General features: G+C 40.0%; 1 protein-coding gene across 2 annotated transcripts in view; it reads left to right on the forward strand.

The window, feature by feature from the left end:
- Window positions 1-17648, forward strand: part of LOC118617564 (heat shock transcription factor 2 binding protein) — a 100680-nt gene that overhangs the window by 15685 nt on the left and 67347 nt on the right. For both annotated transcript variants that reach the window (XM_036243548.1, XM_036243549.1), the window contains one exon: window positions 6712-6815. In XM_036243548.1, coding sequence (XP_036099441.1) covers window positions 6712-6815 — 104 coding nt within the window. The remainder of the gene's footprint in view (window positions 1-6711; window positions 6816-17648) is intronic.

The following is a 17648-nucleotide window of genomic DNA, read 5'->3' on the forward strand; positions in this document are numbered from 1 at the left end:
TTTCCATTTATCTTCAGATAGAGTGGGGGAGAGACAGAGTGGGAGAGAGAGAAGCATCTGTGTGAGAGAGACACATCGACTGGTTGCCTCCTGCATGACTCCAACCAGGATTGGGGACCGAACCACAACTGAGGTACATGCCCTTGTCCAGAATCAAACCCATGACTCTTTGCTCCAAGGGCCGATGCTCTAACCACTGAGAAAAACCAGCCAGGGTGAGTTATGGGAGCTCCCTTGTTGGTAACTAACTGCTTTTCTCTTATCTATCTATCTATCTATCTATCTATCTATCTATCTATCTATCTATCACTGATTTTTGGAGAGGAAGGGAAAGAGGGAGGAGAAACATCATGCTAGAGAGAAATATTGATTGGTTGCCTCCCACACGAACCCTGACTAGGGATCAAATTGAAACCTGGATATATTCTCTGACCAGAAATTAAACCTTCGACCCTTTGGTGCACAGGACGACGCTCCAGCCAGCTGAGCCATAATGGCTAGGACTTCTCTTGCTGCTTTTAAGATTTTCTCTTTGTCTTTAACCTTTTGTATTTTAATTATGATTGTCTTGGTGTGAGCTTTGTTGGGTTCATCTTGTTTGGGACACTGTGCTTACTGGACTTGTATGTCTACTTCCTTCACCAAGTTAGGGAAGTTTTCTGTCATCATTTTTTCAAATAGGTTTTTACTTTCTTTCTCGCTCTCTTCTCCTTCTGACACCCCCATGATGTGAATGTTGGTACACTTGATGTTGTCCCAGAGGCTCCTGAGGGTTTTTTTGTTTGTTTGTTTTTTGTTTTTAAAGGAAAATCTGGAATAGTCTCATTTGTTCACTTTTTCAGCTTATATTTTCAACATGCTGTCTCTGGCACTGAGGTGGGAGGTGATTAAGTTAAAATGAGGTCTTTAGGTGGGCCCTAAACCAGTCTGACTGGTTTCCTTATAAAAGGGGGAAATTTGGACCCAGAGACAGAGGCACACAGAGGGAAGATAATGTGAACAGAGGGAGAAGGCCAAGTGGAGGCAGATTGTATTTGTACTGTCACCAACCTAGGACTCTTTGGGGCTACCAGAAGGTTGAAGAGGAGGGAAGAATCCTGACCCTACTGGTTTTAGAGGGAGTATGGCCTGCTGACAACTTGATTTCAGACTTGTAGCTTCCAGAACTGTAAGAGAAGACATTTATTTCTGTTCTAAGCCACCCAGTTTATGGTATACATATTTCCCACTTTTTGAGTTTGCGTTCTAACACTTAACCTTTATGAAAGACCTACTTTAGTTAGTATCTGTTTTTGCTAATCAAAAGAAACTCAAAGATGATTGTTAATAGCATTCAGTGTTTGCTTTGCAGTGAGCTGTTATGGTACCCGGAGCAGGGGAAGTGGCCCCACCAAGCTCCTTTGCTGGGAACCACACTCAGCATCTCAGCATGAAGCTGCCAGAGCTTTCAGCTGTGTCTGTTAGAATCTGGGCTTTATATCTGTTTATTTTGTGTGTCAGTTAGCAAGATGTGTCCTAAGGTAATTGTTTCTTCACTTTACACCATTTTGGCTTATGAAGGTTTCATAGGAATACTCTGCTTTTGGGTAGCGGGGGAAGCCTGCACTTTGTCCTGGCAACACTAGGAAATCAAAATACCCTCCAAATCTCAGCTCAAGTAAAGATGGAATCCATCAGCAGCTAATTCTAAATTATCTTCTAAACATATTAGAGAGTGATAAGAAGGTAGAAGTTAATGGTTGTTAAAAGTATTTTGTATTTGAGACTCTTTTCTTAGTTATTTTGATCAAAACAAATATTTTCATATTAATATGAAATAACTGGTAATTTAGTATAAGGATACCGGTGATAAAAAAAGGGTAAAGAAATTGATCCCTTTTGTGTAGTTCAAATTTCTTTGCTTAGTATTTTCATTTATAGTTCTCTGTATCCTTACTATGTATAGCTCTCTGTACCTTTCCTGGGAGTCATTTGAGCATTAAGAGATGCAGTCATTCTCATGCTAATAAAACTATCAGAAAGGATTGTAAAATTCAGAAAATATATAGATGTTGAAGTGACCTGTAATTTGGATTGTCTCTACATAGTTATAGTCTGTCTAGGCCACCTTTTACTTGGTTAACAGTTAAATGGAGATTTTTCCTTCATTTCAAATGCTAAAGATTAACTGTTGAAATACAGTGTAGGCTAAGTGGCAACCCCTTCCCTGTTCTAATATTGAGGCTGGGCAAGATAATGTCCTGACTATTTGTAGTATATCATTCACTGTTCATATTAATTCTGTCTGTGATTTTTATTTATTTATTTTATTTTTTATCCTCACCCGAGGACATTTTTTCACTTTTTGTTCAGATAGAGTGGGAGGGAGAGAGAGGAAGAGAGAGAGAGAGTGAAACATCAATGTGAAAGGGACACATCGAGTGGCTGCCACCCGCACAACCAACAAGGGCCAGGGACAAACTGCAACCGAGGTACACACCCCTAGCAGGAACTGAATCTGGGTCTCTCTGGACCACAGGTAGATGCTCTAACTGCTGAGCCAAACCGGCCAGGGCTGTGATTTTTTTTTTTTAATCCTCAACCAAGGATATTTTTTCATTGATTTGCAGAGAGAGTGGGAGGGAGGGGGGAGGAGAGGGGAGAGAGAGAGAGAGAAACATTGATGTGAGAGAGACACATTGATTGGTTGTCTCCTGCATGGCATGACCCCAACCCAGGCCGGGGATTGAACCTGCAACCCTGGTATGTGCCCTTGATTGGGAATCGAACCCACGACCCTTCGTTCCAAGGGCTGACAGTCTAACTGCTGACCCAAACTGATCAGGGCTCTGTCTGTGATTTTTTAAAAGAATTACAGAAATAATATGTTCTCATTATAAAAGAATGAGATATATAATCAAAGTAATTGTGTTTTTATGTAAGGATTAACAGAAGGAATGTATGAAGAAGTGAAAATTTTTTTTTTTTAAGTTGTTTTTCTTTATTGATTTTAGAGAGAGAGAAAGGGAGAGGGAGAGAGAGATAGAAACATCGTTGAGAGAGAACATTGATTGGCCGCCTCCTGCATGCAGCCCACTGGGGATCGGGCCCACAACCTGGGCGTGCGCCCTGACCTGGAATCGAACCAGCAACCTCTTGGTGCATGGGTCAGTGCTCAACCAATGAGCCACACCAGTCGGGCTGAAAATTTTTTTGTGACAAATATTTGTACAGTACCTATCCCGTGCTATGTACTGTTCTAGGTATTTGGGATGTATTAAAAAACAAAACATGAAAGTCTGCGTCTTTGTGGTGTTTTAGGTGGCAGGCATGCTGTGGGCCAAGTTGAAAATGCAAGGTTGTCCAAATTCATATGTTGAAGTTGTAACCTCCAGTATCTCAAAATGTGACTTTATTTGGAGACAAGGTCTTTACAGAGATAATCAAGTTAAAGTGAGGTAATTAGGATGAACTCTAATCCAACATATGATGTATGTGTTTATAAAAAGGGGAATTTTGGCCCTGGCTGGTTTGGCTCAGCAGTTAGAGCGTCGGCCTGCGGTCCAGAGAGACCTGGGTTCGGTTCCCGCTGAGGGCATGTACTTCAGTTGCAGTTTGTCCCCGGCCCAGGTTGGGTTGTGCAGGTGGCAACCACTCAATGTGTCCTTTTCACGTCGATGTTTCTCTCTCTCTCTCCCTCCCACTCTATCTGAACAAAATATGGAAAAATGTCCTTGGGTGAGGATAAAAAAAAGGGGGGGGGATTTTGAACACAGGGATATTTATAGAGGGAAGACTATGTGAATAGACCAAAAGAGAAGATTAACCAAGGATAGAGGTCTTCACAGTTTTCAGTAGGAACCAACACTGCTGGCACCTTGATCTCAGACTTGTAGCCTCTAGAATTGTGAGACAAAAATTTTCTTAAGTCAAATAAAGAAATAAAATAAAAAATGAAAGTGCTCCTGGCTGGTGTGGTTTAGTGGATTGAGCATCATCCTATGGACTGAGAAGTCCTATTTCAGTTCCCGGTCAGGGCACATGATTGAGTTGTGGGCTCGATCCCCAGTTAGGGGCATGCAGGAGGCAGCCGACCAATGTTTCTCATGTTGATGTTTCTTTCTCTCCCTTCCCCTCTCTCCCTGAAAAATGAATAAAAATCAAAATACAACAGAAAATACAAGGTGGGACAGTGCTCCCATCTGGCCACAAGGTGGTGGCCTCATGCTATAGAAAGGCACCTGCTTCCTGGAAGGCCTGCAGTGGGTGGGTGTGCCCCCCCCCCCAATACTGCCTGAATTCTGGGGCGGCCTATGGTAGAATAGAATGTTTTAACCTGTCCCATTGTCATGCTAACTTAACAGTGAGGTGTATACAGCTATATAGAGTGAGAGAGAATGAAATTACCGTAATGAAAGTCTTTTGGGTGGTCAAAATTCCTACAGATTTTTATACATGGTAAGGCTTGTAAAGTTGTAATTTCCTATATTCCTTACAATATTTGAGTAGTATGCAGTTTAATAATAGAAGAAACATTTAAAAGTTAACTGCAGAAAATTTACACCATCAGTGATTTTGTCTTAGTTTTTTTTTTTTATCCTCACTCGAGGACATTTTTGCATTTATCCAGATAGAGCGGGAAGGAGAGAGGGAGGAAGAGAGAGAGAGAAACATCAATGTGAGAAAGACACATCGACTGGTTGCCACCCACACGACCCCAACCATGGCCGGGGATGAACTGCAACCGAGGCACATGTCCTTAGTGGGAACCGAACTCTCTGGTCTGCGGGCCGACTCTCAAATCACTGAGCCAAACCAGCCAGGACGTTAGTTTCTTTTTTCATTTTGTTTTTTTGTGACCAGTTCATATTTCATACATAACTATAAATAACATATATATGTGTTTTCATTTAGCATTGTTACAAAAGGCAACTATGCAGTTTTCCAAGCATAGTACTTGATTGATAGTTGTTTTCTTGTGTGGCCTGGATTAGTGGGACAAAAGAAAGAATTCCAGTGAAAGTCCCGTTGTGGCATAGTACATCATAAAAGGGCAGAAAACAAATTGATTTAAGGGAGAAGAAAGTCTCATGTTACTTCATCCTGGTTTCTGAGAAACACCTTTTAAAAGAAGCTTTGCCGGCCCGTTTCATAATCTCTAAATATTTAGCTTTAGGTTTTAATCTTCCTTCCAGGGCAAAGGGTCTCTAGGAAATGTAGACTCCCTTTATTCTCAAGAGCTTTTGGGATGCCCATTTTGTTCTTGGCAAGCCCCCTGGGCTGCTTGTTTGGGCTTCCCCTTGCCTTCTCTCTGAGACCCCAAGGTTACAAAGCCATACTCTTTTATCTGCATGTCATGGGAGGAAGTGTCTGTAGGCCACATTTCTCCTCTCGGGTGCCGTAATGTTCCATTTTTTAGGTGTCTGCTCTCTGAGACTTTCTCACCACCCTCTCTTTTTGCACCCTTTAGCATTCCTACAGCTGGCTTCCCTTGATTGCGGTTACTGGTTGTGTGCTGATTTAATTTAGTTAGTGATGAGAGACAGGATGTTGTACTGAAGCAGTTGTCCTCAAAGTCTGTTCCCAGACCAGTAGCATCAGCTTCACCTGGTAACTTGTAAGAAACACAGAGTCTAAGACCCAGTTCAATCCCACTGAGGACTGGGCCCAGCAGCCTGTGTTTGAAGAAGTCCTCTGAAGTCTGAGAACCACTGTCCTCAACCATTGCTACTTTAATCAGAGAAGTGACACCATTAGCTTTGAGCACACGTGCCCTCCCAATCTTGGTACATGTCAGCATAAAAACTGATGGTTTCTCAGCCCTTGAAATCAAGGCACCTAAAATTTTAAATTACATATTTCTTTGATTTTTTAATGCCAGTATTTCTGCCACATAATACTTTTTATTTAAAGTGATAATACGTTTGCCTGGCCAACGTGGCTCAGTGGCTGAGTGTCGACTCATGTACTAAGAAGTCGCTGGTTCAATTCCCGGTCAGGGCACATGCCCGGGTTGTGGGCCAGATCCCCAGTGAGGGGCATGCAGGAGCCGGCCAATTGATGTTCTATCTCTCTCCCTTACTCTCTATTTAAAATCAATAAAGAAAAAATACATAAATAAAGTGATAATACTTTTGATTTCATGTTTATTAACCGGGGTGTCTTTTGGGATTTTGGTTGGCCATTTGAATCATCTAAATGAATATGGTGTAGAGGAAGTATTCTATAGTCCCCACCTCTCACTATGGCCTTTTCTTGTCCCCGTCACCATATTCTCACTCCTCCATTGACTGACTGCAGCTGTCCCATTGAGTCACTGCCCGCTGGTGAGACCAGCTTTGTGAATCAGCCCTGGCTGGCACTGTCGACTCACCAAGCTGCCTTATGCTTTTTCTGGAACAGATACAAGTTTGTGCCATGAGACAGTCGGGCTTCTCAGCCCTGCCTCCAGTCCTTTAAATACACACTTTCTTAGAGCCTGAGTACAAGTTTGGCAGTAAAGCAAGGTCTTAAAAACATAAAACAGAAAACACAAAAAAGTGCTTTTTACTATGGGCTAAAAACTGATACACTTAAAAAGCAGGACTTTCAGAATATTGGTTATTCAAGGACTCGTTATGCAAATCTACTACCTAAGAAATCAGCCCAAGTTTTCCTAAGAGATCAGGCAAAGTGGATGCTTAAGAGAGATTAGTGATGTGAAATACTGGTTATTTATGGTCTTTCTTCTAGACCTGGAAAGGAAGGAGCAAGAATTAGAGCAACTGAGAATGGATTGTGAGCACTTTAAAGCACGCCTGGAAACTGTACAAGCCGACAGCATGAAAGAGAAGAAGGTATGATGCTCATAGACCGCTGCTTAAAGTACCAACGTTGTGGCTGTGTCCACTAAGTGGTATTGGCGACAGTCCTTCTAGCCTGTAAGCCTCAGAAAGTTGGATTTTTAAGTGTATGTATTCTGAATAGGTTGGAAAATAGTTGAACACTTGGATTTTTAACCATTTATTGTGGAGATTACTTGGTGCCTTTTAATAGTCACTATTAATTTTTGTGTTTAAAAGATGATTTCAAAACATAAAAATTCATAATAAAAGTATTGAAAAAATCATTGTGCACATAATTTATAATCAGAGGTAGATATATTAAATCAGAAATATTTGTAATTTAAGGGATCATTTACTGGTATTTTAAAAATAGCCAATTTTATTTTAATATTAGGGGAGACTAATCATATTTCTTTAAAAATTACACATTAATTTGTCCTTTTTATATGGAAAAAAATATTTCTTCTGCAAAACGAACAATTCTGCCACTTCTGGTAAAATTTGGAGCGTGAATGTATTTTTATTTTTAGATAGTAAAACAATAATTGTAGTAATAATAACTAGCTGGTGTGTATTGTTTACTGCATGCTGACAAGTGGTCAGCACTTGTCTATGCATCTGACTTGCTTCCCCCAGCACAGCTGGGGCAGCATGTACTGCTAACCCAGGAATTGTCCCCCTGCCTGTGGACTAAGCTTTGTTTCATACTATCTTCTCATGTGAAGGAATTCTGAATGTGGCTGCAAAGAGGTTTTCCAAAACAGGGATTTTTTTTATATACTTTAATACTGAGCAAGTAGAAAAGGTCAGGGAAGGAGTTTTTATTTCAAAACTGAGTTAGATGGAACATCACATATTGAAAGGTGAAATTTTAGCTTTGCTATATTCTGCTTACATCATGATAAACTAAAATGGCAGTGTGGTAAATTTGTCTGGGTCTAAAAGGATCATGGTCAAAAAGACCTTGACCAATAGGCGAGAAGGAATTTGATCAGTGAGAACGTAATCCATTGGTTTGGTTCTTTCTTAAATTGCTGAGACATCTTTGTTAAGGTTGAAGCTTAAATTAAACAGAATCTTAGATTTCTTGGTGTTTTTTAAAAAAATTGAAAGCATAGGAAAAATGCATGTTTTGCTGACATGTTAGTTGTAATGCTTAAACTATTCCCATCCTCACTGGTTTTTCTCAGTGGTTAGAGCATCGACCCGAGGACTGAAGGGTCTCAGGTTTGATTCCCACTCAAGGGTACCTACCTGCGTTGCAGGTTCGATCACTGGCTCCTGTTGAGGTTGTGGGGGAGGCAACCAATCTGTGTGTCTCTCTCACAATGATCTCTCTCTCTCTCTCTCTCTCTCTCTCTCTCTCTTCCCCTCTCCCACCCCTCTTCCACTCTATCTGAAAATCAATGGAAAAATATTCTAGGGTGAGGATTAACAACAACAACAAAAATAAACCATTGCGCTACAGTGCCGGTACAGAGGACGAAATGTCCATGGTAGAGCAGTTTCATATCACCAGCATGTTCTAGCCCTCACACTTGACCTTAGTTAAAGAGGGAATATTTTAGGTTAAACTGTTTCTAATTAAATTTGCTGTTTAGTAGTTCCGCCAATATAATACAAGCTTGTGTAATAAGGCCATATCTCTTCTTGCTATGGAAAGCTGCCTTTTCTGTGGTCTCTGTCCAGGTCTGCACAGATCATGTTCCAGACTCTGGAAACTTATCTTAGAGTTGAGGAACCAGGAAAGAATCCAGGGGCTAGATACTAAATTAGGGCATTGCTAGTAAGTAGTTCAGTGTGGGTGAAAGTTGTTAGGGAAAGGCGGGAGTTACTGAGTCCTGCATCTAAGAAAAGATCAGATAAAGAGTGGACTTCAGTTCATAAAGCAGCAGTGCCCAAGTGCCCTAGAGAATGGTGACTGGAACAAGAACAACATGGTTCCTCACCTCGGTTGAGGTGTCTCCTTAGTGGTGATTGACTCAGATCAGTGGAGGAGGCCAGCTGGGCCTTGATGTGATCTGTGGGGCTGGCTGGGAAAGTCCTGGAAAAGCAGCCTTTGAACTCTAGAAAAGAAAGAGCCCAGCTTTTATGGTGTAGGTGAAACTATTGGAGGGTCTGGATGACTTTTTGAAGGACTGTGCTGTCACTGTATAAGGTTAGAGGAGGCTTTCCACGGAGCACCTGCTGGCAGTCCTTTTTTAGTACCTGGCTGGCTTTTCTGTGTGGGAAGTGATCATAGACAATGTACAGTTCCCCTGTGTTCTTGAGGAGCAGGCCTTTCAGTGGTTTGCCTATGGTTCCGTCCTCTCTCTGTGTTGCTTTCTTCTGGCATGCACCTTCCACAGTCAGTAAACTAAAAGTGTGGACTGCCAATGTTTTGCTATCTATATTTTTATTTTTTATTTTTTTTTATCATCCTCACTCGAGGACATCCTTCCATTCTTTGTTCAGGTAGAGTGGAAGGGAGAGAGAGGAACAGAGAGAGAGAGAGAAACATCGATGTGAAAGGGACACATCGAGTGGCCACCCTCACAACCAACCAGGGCCGGGGACAAGCTGCAACCGAGGCACGCGCCCTTAGCGGGAACCGAACCCGGGTCTCTCCGAACCGCAGGCCGACGCTCTAACCGCTGAGCCAAACCGGCCAGGGCTTTTTTTTTTTTTTAATCCTCACCCGAGGACATTTTTCCATTTTTTGTTCAGATAGAGTGGGAGGGAGAGAGAGGATGAGAGAGAGAGAGAGCGAGAGAGAGAGAGAGAAACATCGATGTGAAAGGGACACATCGAGTGGCTGCCACCCACACGACCAACCAGGGCCGGGGACAAACTGCAACCGAGGTACATGCCCTTAGCGGGAACTGAACCCGGGTCTCTCTAGACTGCAGGCCGACGCTCTAACCGCTGAGCCAAACCGGCCAGGGCTATATTTTTAATTTGGTAGGAAAGAGTTACCGTTATGGTACATTATTTCAGAAAACTTTTAGAAGAAAAATTAACTGATAGTATAGTTCAGTTAAAATCAGAAATAACTAAAGATTTTGAAGGAATCTTGAAAGTATTGTGCTTGATACCCTGTTATGTATCAGTATTCACTTTCAGTAGGTAAATATGTCAGGGTTTGATTACTGTTTATTTTAAAACAGCTTTGTTGAGATATATTTTATGTATCACAAAATTCTGTTGTACAAGTATAGTTTGATAATTTTTAGTAAATTTCTGCAGTTGTAGAACTATAACCTGAATCCAGTTTGTTTTTTTGGTAAAAAATATTATTTTGAAATAATTATAGATTCACAGGAACTTGCAAAAAGTCTAGGGAAGTCCGCTATATCTTCACGCAGTTTCCCCCAGTGGTAACATCTTGCATAACTACAGGACAAAGTAAAAGCCAGGAAACTGACATTGACATAATCCCCAGAGTTTGTGTAGGTTTTATCAGCATTACCCGGACTTGTTTTGTTTTGTTTTGTTTTTTTCCTCACCCGAGGACATTTTTTCATATTTTGTTCAGATAGAGTAGGAGGGAGAGAGAGGGAAACATCGATGTGAAAGGGTCACATTGAGTGGTTGCCACCCTCATGACCCAACCAGGGCCGGGGACAAACTGCAACGAGGTACGTGCCCTTAGCGGGAACCGAACCCAGGTCTCTCTGGACCGCAGGCCGACGCCCTAACCGCTGAGCCAAACCGGCCAGGGCCCTGGACTTGTTTTTATTTCACTAGTTTTGTATGTACTCATTTGTTTGTGTGCACATAGTTCTAGGCAGTTTTATCCCATGTATAGATTCATATAACCACCACCACACTCAAGGTATAGAACTGTTCCATCACTGCCAAGATGCTCTCATGCTACCCTATTATAGCCACATCCACCCTCTTCTCTGTGCCTGCCTCTTGGCAACCACTAATGTATAGTTACCACACATTAATCTCTATAATTTTATTTCAGGAATGTCATAAAAATGAAATTATTCAGTATGACCTTTTGAGATAGACTTTTTTCACTTAAATCCATCCAAGTTGTTGCATGTATTAATAGTTTGTTCCTTTTTATTGCCACATAGTATTCCACATTATGGAAATATCACAGTTTAACTATTCTCCCATTTAAGAACATTTGAGTTGTTTCCAGTTTTTGCTATCATGAATGAAGGTGTTATACAAACATCTTTTTTTAAAAAAAAATTTTTTTCTTTATTGATTTTTTAGAGAGAGAGGAAGGGAGAGGGGGGGAGAGAGAGAAAAGAAACATCGAAGAGAGAGAACATCAATTGGCCGCCTCCTACATGCCCCCCACTGGGGATTTGGCCCCACAACCTGGGCATGTGTCCTGACCGAGAATCAAACTGATGACCTCTTGGTACATGGGTTGATGCTCAACCACTGAGCCACACCGGGCAGGCTACACGAACATCTTTGTGTAGGTTTTGTGTTAATATTTGTTTTCATTTCTCTGGGATAAATGCCCAAGAGTACAATTACTGGGTTATGTGATAAGTTCATGTTTTCCAGGGAGGCTGTACCATTTTACATTTCCACCAGCACTGTATGAGAGATCACTTCCTCCACATCCTAACTAACCTTTAGTGTTATCACTAATTTTTGTAGTTGTTGTTAATCCTCACCTGAAGATATATTTTTTCATTGCTTTTTAGATAGAGTGGAAGGCAGGGAAGGAGGGGGGGCATCATCGATGTGAAAGAGACACATCAATTGGTTGCCTCCTGCATGACCCCAACCAGGGCCAGGGATCGAACCACAACGAGGTATGTGCCCTTGACCAGAATCGAACCTGTGACTCTTTGGTCCTCAGGCTCTTGCTCTAACTGCTGAGCTAAACTGTCCAGGGCGTGGCTCATTTTTGTGTGTGTTATATTTAAGACCTTTTTGCCTAACCTCGGTCCCAAAGATTTTCTCCTGATGTTTATATTTTACAATTTAGTTTATGGTCTGTTTTGAGTTAATTTGTATATAAGGTGTAAGGTGTGGACTTAGGTTGAGGTAAAAATTTTTTTTTTTTTGCTTATGGCCATCCATTTACTCCAGTACCATGCCATTTGTTGGAAAGACGGTCTTTCTTCCAATAAATTGCTTCCATACCTTTGTTAACAGTCATGGGCCTATTTGCCTGGGTCTGTTCTGGTTTCTCTCATCTGGTCCGTTGGCCTGCCCTTCCACCAGTACTTCATTATCTTGATTACTGCAGCTACATAGTGAGCCTCAACAGTGGATAAAGTGATTCTTCCCCTTTAATCCTTCTTCATAATTGTCTGAACAGGTCCTTTAATTTTCCATATAACTTTATAATAAGCTCACCTATGTCTATAAAAATTCTTGCTGTGATTTTGATGGGAATTGTGTTCTATCTGCAGATGAATTTGGGGAGAATTGATACCTTTCTTAGGTTGAGTCTTTCAATTCATTAACAAAGTGTGTCTTTTTCACTTATTTAGGTTTTTAATTTCTTTCATCAGCAGTTTGTAATTTTCGGCATACATATATATATATATGTATGTGTGTGTATTTATATTTATATTTATTTATATTTTATCCTTACCCAAGGACTTTTTTTTTTGCATTTATCTTCAGATAGAGTGAGAGAGAGAGAGGGAGGAAGAGAGAGAGAGAAACATTGATGTGAGAGAGACACATTGAGTGGCTACCACCCACATGACTCCAACTGGGCCTGGGGACAAACTGCTACTGAAGTACGTACCCTTAGTGGGAACTGAACCTGGGACTCTGGTCCGCAGGCCGATCCTGTAACTGCTGAGTCAAACCAGCCAGGGCAAGATTCTATTCATATTTTGTTAGACTTTTACCTAAGTATTTCATGTTCTTTGGAGCAATTATAAATGGTGTTGTGTGTTAAGTATGGTTCCTTATTTTTGTTGCTAGTACATAGAAAATTCTATTGCTTTTTGTGTGTTGATCTTGTATCCTGCAACCTGGCTGATGTCACTTATAAGTTCTAGGAGTTTTTTGTAGATTCCTTGAGATTTTTTATATAGATCTGCAAGTAGGGGCAGTTCTGTTTCTTCTGTTCTGCATACTTTTTATTTCCCCTGCCTTGTTGCACTGTCTGGAACTTCCAGTATTAAATCACTAAAAATGATGATCTTGGTGGAATGCATTCAGTCTTTCACTATTATGATTTAAAACATAGACTTTGTTTTTTAGAGAAGTTTCAAGTTTACTGCAAAATTTAATGGAAAGTAGAGATTTCCTATATATTCCCTGTCCCCACTCATTCATCTCCTCCCCTATTATAAACATAAGTGTGATTTTAGCTGTAGGTTTTTTGTAGATGCTTTTTTTCAAGTCGAAGAAGTTCTAGGGGTTTGCTGAGAATTTTTCTCATGAGTGAGTATTGGATTTTGTCTGTTTTTAGAACATTTCTATCACATATCTCTTTGTAATTAGTCCCTGCTCTCTTGCCCAGCTGCAGGCAACCACTGATCTGCCTTCTGTCTCTATAGATTCCCTTTTAGGAACATTTTATAGAAACGGAATCATACAATATGTAGTCCTTTGTGCATGGTGTAGTGTTTTGGAGGTTCATTGATATTTAGCTTATTTCTTTTTAGTGCTGCAGAGTATTCCATTGACTGGATAGATACATTTTCTTTAGCCATTCCACCAGCTGATGGGTAAAGTTAGTTTATTGCCTGTTTTTGACTGTTGTGAATGCTGTTATCAACATTCATGTACAGGTCTGTGTGTCAACATATATTTTAATTTTTCTTGGGGAGATACCAAGGGGTGAAATTGCTGGGTTATATACTGAGCATATGATTAACTTTCTGAGAAGCTGCTTAACTCTTTACCAAAGTGTATCATTCTGTATTCTACACAGCAATGTATGAAGGTCCCACTTTTTCCATATTCTTGTGAACAATATCGTTAGTCCTTTGGACTATAGTCAGTTTAGTGGGCGTGTGATGGTATCTCATTGTAGTTTTTATTTGCATTTTCATCATGAATAATTAAGTTGAACTTATTTTCATGTGTTTATTATTAATATATATAGTTTATTTGGTTAAGTATCTATTCAAATCTTTTGCCTATTTTTAAAAAATTTTCACCATAAGATATTTTTCCATTTATCTTCAGATAGATGTGTAAAAGACACAACGATTGGTTGCCTCCCACACAACCCTGACCAGGGTCAGGGACTGAACTGCAACTGAGGTTTGTGCCCTTGACCAGAATCGAACCAACGACTCTTTGGTCCACGGGCCAATGCTCTAACTGCTAAGCCAAACTGGCCAGGGCTTGCCTATTTTTAATTGGGTGGTAGTTTGTTTTATTTTTGAGTTGTAAGATTTCCTTATATAATCTTTATACAAATTCTTTGTATTTTTTTACTTATTTTTTAAAAATTATTTTTATTAATTTATTTTTGTTATTTCTCCCATTGACACCCTCCTCCCCATCTCCCCCTGCCCTGTCCCCAGCTTTGTTGTCCATGTCCATTGGTTATGCATACATGCATATAAGTTCTGTGGTTTATCTCTTCCCCTCTCCCCCTCTTCTGAGGTTTGTCAGTCTGTACCCTACTTCTATGACTCTGGGTCTATTTTGTTTATTAGTTTGTTTAGTTCATTATATTCCACAAATAAGTGAGATCATGTGATATTTGTCTTTCTCTGCTTGGTTTTTTTCGCTTAGCATAATACTCTCCAGTTCCCTCCATGTCGTTTCAAAGGATAAGAGCTCTTTCTTTCTTACTGCTGCATAGTATTCCATTGTGTATATGTACCACAGCTTTTTTATCCATTTGACTACTGATGGACACTTAGGCTGTTTCCAGATCTTGGTGATTGTATATAGTGCTGCTGTGAACATAGGGGTACATATATTCTTTCTGATTGGTGTTTCAGGCTTCTTAGGGTATATTTCTAGAAGTGGGATCACTGGGTCAAATGGCAGTTCAATTTTTAATTTTTTGAGGTAACACCCATATAAATCCTTTTTAGATAAATGATTTAGAAATAGTTTCTTTTAGCTCATGGCTATCTTTTCACTTGCTTAAAGTTGTCTTTTGAAGAGGAAAGTTTTAAACTTTGATGTTCAATTTATAATTTTTTTAATGGATTATGATTTTGTTGTGATCTAAGATATATTTGCCTAACCAAGGTCATAGAGGTTTTCTTCTAGAAATTTTATATTTAGCTCTGTGATTCATTTAGAGTTAATTTATTAAATTAAAGAAATTTATTGATTTTTGTTTTAAAAAAGGGAGAGGTAGAGGGAGAGAGAGAGAAACATCATTGTGCAAGACAAACATCAATTGGGAGCCACACCAGCCATTTAATATTTTTAGATGAGTTAATTTTTTTCACATACGAATATCAAGTTGTTTTAGCATCATTTTTTGAAAAGGCAATAATTTTTTCGTTGACTTGGCACCTTTGTTAAAATTGATTGCCTTAAATGTCAGTGTTTCACGGATCTGTGCATCTGTTCTTATGCTAATACCACACTGGTATGATTTTTAGAGCTTTATGGTAAGTTTTTGTTTTTTTGTGTTTTTTTTTTTTTTTTTTTATCCTCACCCGAGGACATTTTTCCTTTTTTTTTGTTCAGATAGAGTGGGAGGGAGAGAGAGAGAGAGAAACATGTGAGAGAGACACATCGAGTGGTTGCCACCCGCACGACCCAACCAGGGCCGGGGACAAATTGCAACTGAGGTACGTGCCCTTAGCGGGAACCGAACCTGGGTCTCTCTGGACTGCAGGCCGGCGCTCTAACCGCTGAGCCAAACAGGCCAGGGCTGTTTTTAGTTTTTGAAATCAGTGTTAGTCCTCTAAAAGTTTCTTTTTCAAATTTTTTTTTTTTTTTTTGCATTTTCATATCAATTTTGGAATCAGATTATCACTTTGTAAAAAAAAATTCTGCTGAAATTTTGGTAGGTTTGATCTGTAAATCAATGTTGGGGAGAATTAACAATTTACCAATCTCATGCCTCCCTATCCATGCATATGGTATGTCTTTCCATTTACATACTTACCTCAGAGATATTATGAGTTTCATTTCAGACCACTGCAATAAAACTAGTCACACAAATATTTTGGTTTCCCAGTGCATATAAAAGTTATGTTTACACTATGCTATAATCTACTAAGTGTGCAATAAATAGCATTATGTCTAAAAAATATATGTCTTTTAACTAAAAATACTTTATTGCTAAAAAATGTAACTGTCATCTGAGCCTTTGGTTAAGTTGTAATCTTTTTGCTGGTTGGGGTCTTACCTGGACATTGATGGCTGCTGAAGGTTGAGGTGGTTGTGACATTTCTTAAAATAAGGCAACAGTGAAGTTTGCCACATGGATTGACTCTTCCTTTCACAAATGACTTCTCTGTAGTATGTGATGCTGTTTGATAGTATTTTACCCATAGAAGAATTTCTCTCAAAATTGAAGTCAGTCCTCTCAAACCCTGCTGCTGCCTTATCAACTAAGTTTATGTAATAGTCTAAACTCTTTGTTGACATTTTTTTTTTTTTTATCCTCACCCGAGGACATTTTTCCATTTTTTGCACAGATAGAGTGGGAGGGAGAGAGAGGAAGAGAGAGGGAGAGAGAAACATCGATGTGAAAGAGACACATCAAGTGGCTGCCACCCGCACGACCAACCAGGGCCGGGGACAAACTGCAACCGAGGTACATGCCCTTAGCGGAAACCGAACCCGGGTCTCTCCGGATCGCAGGCTGATGCTCTAACCGCTGAGCCAAACCGGCCAGGGCTCTTTGTTGACATTTAAACAGTCTTCACAACATCTTCACCAGGAGTGGATTCCATCTCAAGAAATCATTTTCTTTTCTCATATATGAGAAGCAAATCCTTGTTTGTTCGTTTTATAATCAGGTTGCAGCAATTCAGTCATATCTTCAGGATCTAATTCTAGTTCTCTTGCTGTTTCCACTACATCTGTAGTTACTTCCTCCACTGAAGCCTTGAGCCCCTCAAAGTTATCAGTAAGGGTAGGAATCAATTTCCAAATTTTTGTTAATGTTGATATTTTGATCTCTTCCCATGAATCATGCATATTCTTTTTTTTTTTTAATTTTGTTTTTCTTTATTGATTTTAGAGAGAGAGGAAGTGAGAGGGAGAGAGGAATAGAAACATTGATGAGAGAGAACATCGATTGGCTGCTTCCTGCATGCCTCCCACGTAGGCATGTGCCCTGACCGGGAATCAAACCAGCGACCTCTTGGTGCATGGGTCGATGCTCAACCACTGAGCCACACCGGCTAGACAAATCATGCATATTCTTAGTGGCATCTAGAATGGTACATCCTTTCCAGAAGGTTTTCAATTTACTTTGCCCAGGTCCATCAGAGGAATCACTATGGATGGCTATTAGAGTCTTGCAAAAGTATTTCTTAAATCATAAGACTTAAAAGTCTAAATTACTTCTTGACTTATGGGCTGTAGAATGGATGTTCTGTAGCAGGCATGAAAACAACTTTAATCTCATTGTATACCTCCATCAGAGCTCATGGGTGACCAAGTGTACTGTCAATGAGCAGTGATATTTTGAAAGGAACCTTTTTTTTGCGCATTAGGTTTCAACAGGAGCTTAAAATATTTAGTAAACCATTGTAAATAGTGTGCTGTCATCCATCCTTTGTTGTTCCATTTATAAAGCACTGGCAGAGGAGATTTAGCATATTCTAAGGGCCCTAGGGTTTTCTAAATGGTAAATGAGCACTGGCTTCAACTTAAAGTCACAGCTATATTAGCCTTTAACAAGAGAGTCAGGCTGTCCTTTGAAACTTGAAGCCAGGCATTGACTTCTCTAGTAGGAAAGCCCTACATGGCCTCTTCTTCCAA

This window comes from Molossus molossus, unplaced genomic scaffold, assembly GCF_014108415.1.
Source record: "Molossus molossus isolate mMolMol1 unplaced genomic scaffold, mMolMol1.p scaffold_m16_p_5, whole genome shotgun sequence".
Lineage (NCBI taxonomy): Eukaryota > Metazoa > Chordata > Mammalia > Chiroptera > Molossidae > Molossus > Molossus molossus.